The 10916-nt window shown below is 42.2% G+C and overlaps 1 protein-coding gene across 1 annotated transcript; it reads right to left on the reverse strand.

The window, feature by feature from the left end:
• Positions 1 to 698: 698 nt before the first annotated feature.
• Positions 699 to 10533, reverse strand: LOC137260675 (glycerol-3-phosphate phosphatase-like). Its single transcript, XM_067798270.1, has 8 exons — positions 10455 to 10533; positions 8408 to 8475; positions 7053 to 7142; positions 5696 to 5833; positions 3142 to 3210; positions 2514 to 2658; positions 1605 to 1749; positions 699 to 894 (listed from the first exon to the last, which is right to left on the reverse strand). The coding sequence occupies exons 1-8, from the start codon at positions 10531 to 10533 to the stop codon at positions 699 to 701; spliced, it is 930 nt and encodes a 309-aa protein (XP_067654371.1).
• Between the last annotated feature and the right edge of the window lie 383 nt (positions 10534 to 10916).

The raw sequence follows: 10916 nt of genomic DNA on the forward strand, positions 1-10916 counted from the left end.
ATAGATCTACTGGCAATAACTGGTTTTGAACCCGCAAGCTTTGCTTTACTCGCTTGGCGGTTTTAATCCACTAGGCTACGAAGGAATCTTAAAAAGGCTGAGATTGTCTGTCAGAATGAACCATGTGTCCTCACAGGATGGGTACCGCGGTCACCGAAAGTGCAGAACACAGGTAACGCGTGCAAAGCACATTCCGCGTGCAAGGCAAGGTTTTGGCTGACAGTCGCATTCCGGATGACACCGGCTGTTCCATCATTTGCCGACTGTTCCATCTATGTTGTTCTGCTCAGTGCGTGTACACAAAACATTTGCACAAATTGAAAATAATACACATTTGTGTTTTACATTCACAACTGTTCAAAAGTCCAGTGTAAACCCTTGTAACCAGAAAAATCCCCACCGTGGGTTCTGCATTTGCTACCAAAGCGTCGGAGTCATGTTTTATCCTTTACATCAACACTTTAGAAGCCATTTCCTTTAATGCCATTCTCAAGCCATTTCTGATAGAAGTAAGTTTGTTCCATGTGATCAAGAATATTAAATGGTCGGTCTCCATCTCGAACCCTGATACCTGGCGTGACAGATGAACCAACACCTCGAAGCTACCCAATCTTTGCACTGAAAATGGACAATCTGACAGTTCATGTCAACTTTGTGAAACTGAAACAAATGTACATAATATATATGTGAAAAAGGCCTCATCCAGAGGCCTCTCCTTGACGCAGCAACGTAACGATATCACCAAGCCCATCGATGTAGTAGTCGGGCACAAAACCGTCACCGCCTCCGTCACCGCAGTTGATACCGTCAACATCCTTCTGAGTGGATTGTCCAGTGAGAACCAGGATTGATCTCATACCACATCTCGCGGCGAGGGCTATGTCAGTTGACAGACTGAAATGTTAACAGAATTGAGCTTATTTCATGGATATCAAATCTAGGTCTATCCTCGATAACACAGTGTCAGCTTGTGCTGAACATGACGTATCGTATGTCAACTGCCAAATGTAAACGCTCTGACTGTTGATTCTTACCGGGATTAAAACCAAAAGATCAAACCAATCACTTCTGTCTTTCTTTCTTTTTAACATCTCGAAAAAGTTCCCTTTGCAATATCTGTCAAAATTAAAGTAACATTATTTATCGACGGAATTGGAAAATTTAACCTCATAAGAGTATGGTCACGTGCATCTATCTTCTTTGGCTCTAGATCGTGGTATTTCGTGATTATTTGTCAACAAGCAAATATAATTTAGACAGATGCACCAGATTTTGAAACATAGTCCACCTTTAACACATTTTGGCATCCGCTTTGAAGCTTTGTGAGTAAATCGTTGGCTCATCAAGTCAAAGGCGTGCCATGTTCGATTCCCATATGGTATTCCGTGATACTGCTGGAATATTGCTGGAAGTGCCGTAAAGCCATTGTCACTCACTACTCTCTCTTCGGGAGAAAATGCCGGGCTCACTTCTCCACATGGGTACAACGTGCGACGCCCATTTCTGATGGCCCTCGCCGTCATATATTTAGAATATTGCGGAAAGTGGCGTAAAGGTATATGCACGCACTACTCTCTCTTCGACTCAGTAAGTTCATCACACACCTGTCTCCAATAAGGCAGCACCTGCTTGGATCAAGTTGGTGCGCGTCTCTTCTGATCTGTTCGAGAATAATCCTGCTCGGTTTTCCAATAAGTATGGGTGTTTTCCCAGTCGCTTCCCCCACAGCGGCCACCAACACTCCAGCATCTGCAAGGTTAGCAGTTTTTACAGGCAGAATAAACCAGAATAAATATCTGGCTGTTCTTCTCAATAAGAGTCAGTGAGTGAGTGTAGTTTTACGCCGCACACAGCAATATTCCAGCTATATGGCGGCGGTCTGTAAATAATCGAGTCTGGACCAGACAATCCAGTGATCAACAACATGAGCATCGATCTGCGCAGTTGGGAACCGATGACATGTGTCAACCAAGTCAGCGAGTTTGACCACCCGATCCCGTTAGTCGCCTCTTACGACAATTATAGTCACAATTTATGGCAAGCATGGGTTGCTGAAGGCCTATTCTACCCCGGGACCTTCACGGGTACTTCTCAATAAGAGGACAGGTAGAGTATCCTAATAGTCAAAGCGTTCGCTTGTCACGCCGAAGATCCTGGTTCGGTTCCCCACATAGGTGCAATGTGTGAAAGCCATATCTTGTGCCTCCCGCCGTGATATTCCTGGAATATTGCTGAAAGCGGCGAAAGCCCAAACTCACTCACTTACTGTGAAAGAAAATTTCACAATTCTGGAACACTAAGAGACAACAACACAAAAAAAGAAAGAAAAAAGAACAAAATATAAAAAGCACGATCTTTTTAATCATTGAAATATGTAATGAAAACAATATATGAAGCAATACGGTAAAGAAAATACTCCAAGGAAAGGTATTTGTAGATGGATGCCTGTTAGACTTTGTCATAACGGGATTTAGGTGGACACTGTGGAAGATGAGCATTATTAAGAGGCTCACCTATTGTAACCAAGCCATCTGTAGTTGGATAACATAAGTCTTCGTGAGTTGCAAGTGAAATGGCACCTCGGGCTATGTAGTTTACTGCCTTCTGCAGCTTGGAGATGTTGAAGTAGTTGTCGTAACCCACGATGACGCAGTTTACCTGCGGACATAAAGAGTGATTATCACCCCTCACCAACTATATAGCATGATACTCATTATCACACCGCAACGCTTTCGTATCATCATCATCATCATCATCATCATCATCATCATCATCATCATCATCATCATCACCGTTATCATCACCACATTTACCATCACCCTCACTATCACCATCATCACCCTCATTATCATCATCGCCATCTCATCATCATCACCACCCTCACCGCTATCATCACCATCATCATCATCACCACCCTCACCGTTATCATCACCACCCTTACCATCACCCTCACTATCACCATCATCACCCTCATTATCATCACCACCTTCATCATCATCTTCACCGTCACCGTCACAGTTATCATCACCACCCTTGCCATCATAATCGCAATCTTATCATCATCATCATCATCATCATCATCATCATCACTACCATCACTACCCTCAACATCATTTCATCATCACTAGCACAGTATATTACCTCGGGGTCTAAGGATAAGTGCGTCAGATCTGTTGGACGACATGTAGCACCGACAGGGTCTTTGTCAACCTGAAACAGCATTCTACAACTACTACTACGTCAAAGAAAGACGTTAACAATCCGATGAGGACGTAACAGATAGGTATGGTACCTGCTGTCTATCAGCTTTGCTGTTCAATATATACATTCAGAGTGAGTACGGGGCTTTAGGGCAACGTTGCAGTTAAAGCGTTTGCTGTTCACGACGAAAGGTCAGGCCCTATTCATTATAACTGCGGTAAAGATATATAGAATGGGCGGATAAAATACTACTTACTCCTTGTTCATCTGAACCGTTAGTGAGCAAAGCAACTAATTGTAGCGTATTCTTTATAGATATATTTAGTTCCATAATACTGTAGGCATTATCCAAGCACTAAATAAAAGATTTTTATCATTCATTTACCTAAATTGTTCTGAACAACTGTTTAAAAACAAACTATCAAAGAGGAACTATACTAGCTATCAACAGTTTAGACTGACTGGTGCAGCTACTCACTCCAGGCAACTGTTCCAAACTAGATTTTGCACAATATTTACACGTTGTTCACAGGTACTGTTTACACGTGAATATACATTGCAATACGTTGCATTTCAAACTAAACATTGTCGCAACATAGAAACATTATTGTGACGAATTCAATAAATGATGAAACTTAAAGGTCACATGCAACGTAAAACACAACTTTGCAGATTCTGGTACCTTTTGGTATGCAATTACCGAAACGAATAATAAAAAATGCCAATTCAATCTAAAAGGTTGAAAAAAACGCGATGAAAAAAAAGCCCGCGAAATCGGAGTTCAAACGTTTCACTAAATTCCCCCCAGCGCTGGGGGGAAAACTGGTTTCAACAGCTGTGCTGCGCTGCGTCCATAACGCATGCGCAGTGAATAGATTCGCGGAGCTTGAAACAGTATGCATACTGAGGTCGTGAGCAGTAGTCTAATCTTGGTTGTGTACACAAACAAGTAAATAATCTGCTCGTTACGTAAAAAAAACATGTTGATTGTGGTGAGCAGTCTCTGTCACAGAGAAAGTTCAGTGTCTGGTTTATTCACACCTATATGTCTGCCTGCCTGTCTGCTAAAGACAACATGCAATACACAGCTTCAGTCATTGACCACGTGCGATTTGAACTTAACACCTATCAGACTGTACGACATAAAGAAAATAAGCTGATTTATGACTCGTGCACCCGAGTCCCGTGTCTGCCACATTATGTAATTAGGCACGTATGATACACATGACATGTTTTTATGTCTGTGGGTTGCAAACAAACTACATCCATTTTTTTTCGGATGACTGGATCTGACGGAAACTGGTGCAAACTCTTGTCAGTTTCAAGTCCTGCCTTGTACTTGGACGAATGACAGATTCCAGCCGCGCAGTAGTTTACTATCTCTACTGACATGATTTTTTTATTGGATGGAGCGCAAATTCAGAGAATATGTATTTTCCAAACCCAACATCTCTATATACATTCTTCATGGATAACAACTTCTTTTAGTGTATATAATTTTGTTTGACAATTGTATATGAATCCATACTGAAACGACGGATCAAATACACTAAAAGAAGTTGTTATCCATAAAGAATTTTACTTTCTGGTGACTGGCTATACTTCTAAAATGCCCATCAAACAGATCATCTTTCTGTACACACAATGAAACCTAGCATATCAGCAAATGAAACAGCCAATCGGAAGCCGTCGTTTCACTTGAGTGCATATCCACCCGCTATGGCTGGGTTCGGTCTCCCGAGGGCTTCGTTTCGGGGGAAGTAAGCCCAAGTACAAAATATTGCACTTTTGAATCTCGATTGTACGCTTATAATTGTGTGTATCTGTGTTTTTAAAAGGAGCAGTGTATATTATATGTCATGAATAAGTGATATATGTGTTTTAATTATGTTTGATTTTTTGGTTGCATGTGACCTTTAATGAAAAGTATTAAGCATTCTTAACACAATTTTCTACCAAAACGCATGCAGTTTCATGCATGATCGGGCAATTCACCTGCATGAACTTTGTAGTTGGTTAAGTTCCCCCAAGTTAGTGGAGAAATCCATCTTCGATATAACCATACGAATATATACGTAACATATAGCGAGGGTTTTAAACTTTTGAAAGGTAGCATATTAAAAATAGATATTTTATGTCTGCTTCAGTACTTCGCCAGAACGCACGTCACAAATGACTGGAAGCATGTACATGCACATGCAATGTGAGCTAGATGGGGACAGGCTTTCGGTCCACATTTGATGCATGGGGCCAGTTATTCTTGTTAATGTGACCCGGGGACAGGGTATGTTGGTAGTGGGCTCAATTCCCAGATCATCTCGATTATAGTATAGTTAACCGTTTACTATGATTTTGTGTAAGGACCAGAATGCTGAATCCAGAATCCAGGACAAACTGAAATCCAGGACAAGCAGATCCTGACATTTTCAAGGGAGGCAACTCAGAGTATTTTATGCAAACATACAACGTATAATGTTATAAAAAGTACACCTACACCGATTCCAGTGTGTTTAATGCCAAACTTGTCCAGTTCTTTCCCAATCGACGGTGTTCCCATAACATAGACTTTTCCTCGGAAACGTGTGTCCTTCAAATAGCTGGCAACTGCATACGCCGTGCCGTAGATTTGTCCCTGAAAGAAACTTGGCGTTACAAGTGTTCACTAATTTAGGAAATACACACGTAAGAGAGGATATCTAGTGGAGGCTGTCTAAACCGGCACTCATCGGGACTGAAGAAACAATCCAGTGTAGACAATGTGCTGGATTGTGGAGCTTATTATAAGTGTACCAGCCGCAGATGGGACCGACATTTTATGCAGGTGTTGACACTGCAGATTGGACAGATGTCGGTTCTGACAGCTTTCACTGTACAATGGAAGCTGTATAAACCGGCACTCATCGGGACTGACGAAATAATCCAGCTTAGACAATGTGCCAGATTGTAGAGCTTATGATAAGTGTACAAGCCACAGATGGGACTGATTTTATGCCGGTGTTGACAACCTGCCGGTTTTGACAGCTTCCACTGTATTCGTTATCGTTAAGAAAATACTATCATAAAATGGTAATATGTACCTGACGTTTGGTGAGTTTTATCCCAGCACTGTCATTGGGGGACACTAGAAATGTGCTTCACACATTGTGCCCATGTGGGGAATCGAACCCGGGCCTGCGATTTCTATATCAACGTGGGTATCCCACCGCCCAATCAGAAGTTTGGGTACATCACGAAGTTGTGGAAACCATTTCCGCACTCAGAAATATTCCAGCTACATGGCGCCTGTCTGTAAATAATCCACGCAATGGCAGGGAATGAGGGAGTGAGGGGATGATTTCAAAGTGTATTTACAGTTAGTGTAACAAACGGAGAAGATTTCATCATTTGCTCACCTCAATCACATATGTGTAATGGGCAGGATACGGAATAAGCCAAGTGGATCCGAGTAAGCAAATTCAGTGTCAAGTCAAACATTGCGGCACTGACTGCGCACACTGGTATACCTATGCGACAAACTAAATTGGAATATCGAATCGAAAGTAGAAGAAAAAAAGCTGTTCCAACTTTGTATCAAACCCGTTGTTGGAAATAACATCAGCCTGATGCTGACAAAGAAATTATTCCCTGCGTCAGGCGAGTGATGCAGATCTTTTAAAATTTTAAATCGATTCATTGTCCAAAAACAGAAGAGCAAACTACATAACAGTGGCTGCATGTTGTGCTGAACAGAAAAAGAAAAGTAACGTGTATGTCTTCTATTTAAAAACAGAGTTGCGTTTCTTTTTCTGTTCAGTATACTTTGGTCTATACAAGAATACTAAAAAGTATTTGTTATCTGAAACAATACCCACTGGTTTGACATTGTATCCAAGTTCTTCGAAATTGCTGACAAACTCCTCTCTGGTTAAGCAGCTGCAATTTGACAGGAAGATCACGGCTCTCTTGGAAAAGAATAATTTAAAATTATAGCACAAGTATTAAAACAGAACGAGGAATATTATCAGAATGTTTCGAGTTAAAATGCAAACTCGACTGATTGTCTAGGAAGGAACTGGTTTTTGTAATGTACGTAACGAAAGATGCTTCAACAAAAAATATGCAGTATTTCCTTAAGAATGCATAGAAAATCAAACGTAAAATCCAGATTACTTTCATGACATCATTTTCAATGATTTTATCACCTCCATCGCCAGGTTGTTTTTTTTATCCAATCAGGTGTCTACACTTGGAAGTTGAGCGTACCAATCACAACTCACTTTCGCTTTTTAAGTTATCTAACCGACTAAACTTGACAACACAAATCATGACGATGTACTTTGGATCTGTCAGTTTCTCAGAAAAATTTCCCCCAAATCAGAGTCGCACTGCAAGCAAACCTTCGCAGCTACGACCGCTATCTTTGTTGACACTGGCAAGCTCCCTTGTGACGGCTGCTTAGCTATTGGCTTTGTTCGTAACCAACTCGTGTTATTACACGTGTTATTCCACGACGATCCGAATAGCGATTAGTGCCCCTCTCGAAGTATTTCATATTGACGTAGGAACATCAGAATTAGTTCAAACAGGAACGATAACTCTAATCGATTTCAAGGTTACCTAATATCACCGAAATACCCATGCATTGTATTGTTGTTTTGTTTTGGCTTTTTATTCAAAGAATTAAACCTCCTTGATACACTTAAAAGAAGGAGGAAGACACATTCTGATGTGATTATCACCACACGTTCTCCTTACATTATATATATATATATATATATATATATATATATATATATATATATATATATATATATATATATATATATATATATATATATATATATAAATAATTTGTCAAACTGAATATTCGTGTAACATCGCTGTCGCACCACGAGTGGAAGTTTGACTGGATTCGCTGAGAAATATAGGAATGGCAGCTCCCTAACCCTCTACCCCCAAACAATGACATAATGCCATAAACGAATAAAGTAGTCGGAATTATTTTTATCAAAGCACTGCACTCATCAAGCGCGTTCTGGATGGCTTGTATTTTCGTACATAACACGCATCAAGTCTTCTTGGAGGTTACGGAAAGGGGCGAGTGGTCACGAATGGATTGGCTATTGTAAGAATGCGGTGTCCCCAAAGGGAGGTAATAACATTATCGAGCCTTACATGCATCCAGGGAATAGTGGAGATTTATCGGTATTGTCTAAATTTGCCATACCAGCGTCTGCAGCGTCTCCACGGCCTCCCGACTTCCTTGTATGTCCCCAGCGGCGTTCCATATTACTCCTGTAACAGAGCAGCCTGGTCCAGTAACCAGTCTATGGCATCTGCTGACAAATCCCAAAGGATAGATGCTGGACTCCGATTTAAGGCAACGTGACAAGTTTGTATGTCCTTCATGATGATTGTAATATACTTGTCTGTCTGCCCGCCCGTCCGTCCGTCCGTCCGTCCGTCCGTCTGTGTGTCTGTCTGTCTTGAGGAATGTGACTGATAAATGGGATTCCGATGTAAAGTTACTGGAATGTATTCATGGGGAACAAGCACGGGGTACTAGGGATCTGTTCGGCACAGTAATTAACTTTACTACACACGCATAAGGTACGGGGGATCTGTCATGCACAGGAATAAACATGGGAAAACAAGCATGGGGCACTAGGAATCTGTTCTGAACAGGAAGTACCATGGGGAAACAAGCATGGGGTACTAGGGATCTGTTCTGAACAGGAAGTACCATGGGGAAACAAGCATGGGGTACTAGGGATCTGTCATGCACAGGAATAAACATGGGAAAACAAGCATGGGGCACTAGGGATCTGTTCTGAACAGGAAGTACCATGGGGAAACAAGCATGTGGCACTAGGGATCTGTTCTGAACAGGAAGTACCATGGGGAAACAAGCATGGGGTACTAGGGATCTGTTCTGAACAGGAAGTACCATGGGAAAACAAGTATGGGGCACTAGGGATCTGTTCTGAACAGGAAGTACCATGGGGAAACAAGCATGTGGCACTAGGGATCTGTTCTGAACAGGAAGTACCATGGGAAAACAAGCATGGGGCACTAGGGATCTGTTCTGAACAGGAAGTAACATGGGGAAACAAGCATGGGGTACTAGGGATCTGTTCTGAACAGGAAGTACCATGGGGAAACAAGCATGGGGTACTAGGGATCTGTCATGCACAGGAAGTACCATGGGGAAACAAGCATGGGGCACTAGGGATCTGTTCTGAACAGGAATAAACATGGGGAAACAAGCATGTGGCACTAGGGATCTGTTCTGAACAGGAAGTACCATGGGGAAACAAGCATGGGGCACTAGGGATCTGTCATGCACAGGACTAAACATGGGGAAACAAGCATGGGGCACTAGGGATCTGTTCTGAACAGGAAGTACCATGGGGAAACAAGCATGGGGCACTAGGGATCTGTTCTGAACAGGAAGTACCATGGGGAAACAAGCATGGGGCACTAGGGTTCTGTTCTGAACAGGAAGTACCATGGGGAAACAAGCATGGGGCACTAGGGATCTGTTCTGAACAGGAAGTACCATGGGGAAACAAGCATGTGGCACTAGGGATCTGTTCTGAACAGGAAGTACCATGGGAAAACAAGTATGGGGCACTAGGGATCTGTTCTGAACAGGAAGTACCATGGGGAAACAAGCATGGGGTACTAGGGATCTGTTCTGAACAGGAAGTACCATGGGGAAACAAGCATGGGGTACTAGGGATCTGTCATGCACAGGAATAAACATGGGAAAACAAGCATGGGGCACTAGGGATCTGTTCTGAACAGGAAGTACCATGGGGAAACAAGCATGGGGTACTAGGGATCTGTTCTGAACAGGAAGTACCATGGGGAAACAAGCATGGGGTACTAGGGATCTGTCATGCACAGGAATAAACATGGGGAAACAAGCATGGGGCACTAGGGATCTGTTCTGAACAGGAAGTACCATGGGGAAACAAGCATGGGGCACTAGGGATCTGTTCTGAACAGGAAGTACCATGGGGAAACAAGCATGGGGCACTGGGGATCTGTTCTGTACAGGAATGAACATGCAAGGATGGGATTATGGGATTACTTTAATATCCACTAAGAAACCAGTGTTTATTTTTCGAGATTTATTCTTCAATTAAAGACTGGAAATAAAACCTGGTTGCTTATGGATTTGGAATACCAGATGTGTACTAGGAACAAACATCCTGACATGTTGATTTACAAATTCAGAAACAGCCATAAAAGATTGTTTGAATACTTACCATCGATATCAAGGAGAAAATAATCAATGTCCTTTAGCAAGTCTGAGAGACATTTAGCATCTAGTCTCCTGCATGCCATGTTGCCCAAGGTTCAACTAACGACTCTCCTGACCTGTGCTACATGCCTTGAATAGAATCAACTATTGGCAAATCGTGATCTGACTTCTCTTGTAATGCTGACGTCCATAACAAATTACCCATAAAGTATTTATGAAAACGTGATACTTCTACAACTGGTGAGTGGGTTTCGTGCCGCATCACCTTCGACACAGCTGGAAATTCATGCCACCTTTAATAATCGCTCCGCAATGACCCGAAGAGGAATATCAGAAACTTGCCTCGTCAGTAATCATGGGTCTTCGATCAATTTAACCATTAGGCCAGCAGTCAAGTACCAGCAGTCACATACCAGCAGTGCCACATACCAGCAATGCCACATACCAGCAATGCCACATACCAACA

Source organism: Haliotis asinina, chromosome 14, assembly GCF_037392515.1.
Source record: "Haliotis asinina isolate JCU_RB_2024 chromosome 14, JCU_Hal_asi_v2, whole genome shotgun sequence".
NCBI lineage: Eukaryota > Metazoa > Mollusca > Gastropoda > Lepetellida > Haliotidae > Haliotis > Haliotis asinina.

Excerpts from the sequence above, each read along its gene's own strand:
- LOC137260675 (XM_067798270.1), bottom strand. The coding sequence starts at position 10,533 with ATGGCATGCAGGAGACTAGATGCTAAATGTCTCTCAGACTTGCTAAAG. Across the intron at positions 1,750-2,513 it reads AGATGGCTTGGTTACAATAG|ATGCTGGAGTGTTGGTGGCC; the intron begins GTGAGCCTCTTA and ends CTAACCTTGCAG. Across the intron at positions 895-1,604 it reads TGCTGCCTTATTGGAGACAG|TCTGTCAACTGACATAGCCC; the intron begins GTGTGTGATGAA and ends TTAACATTTCAG.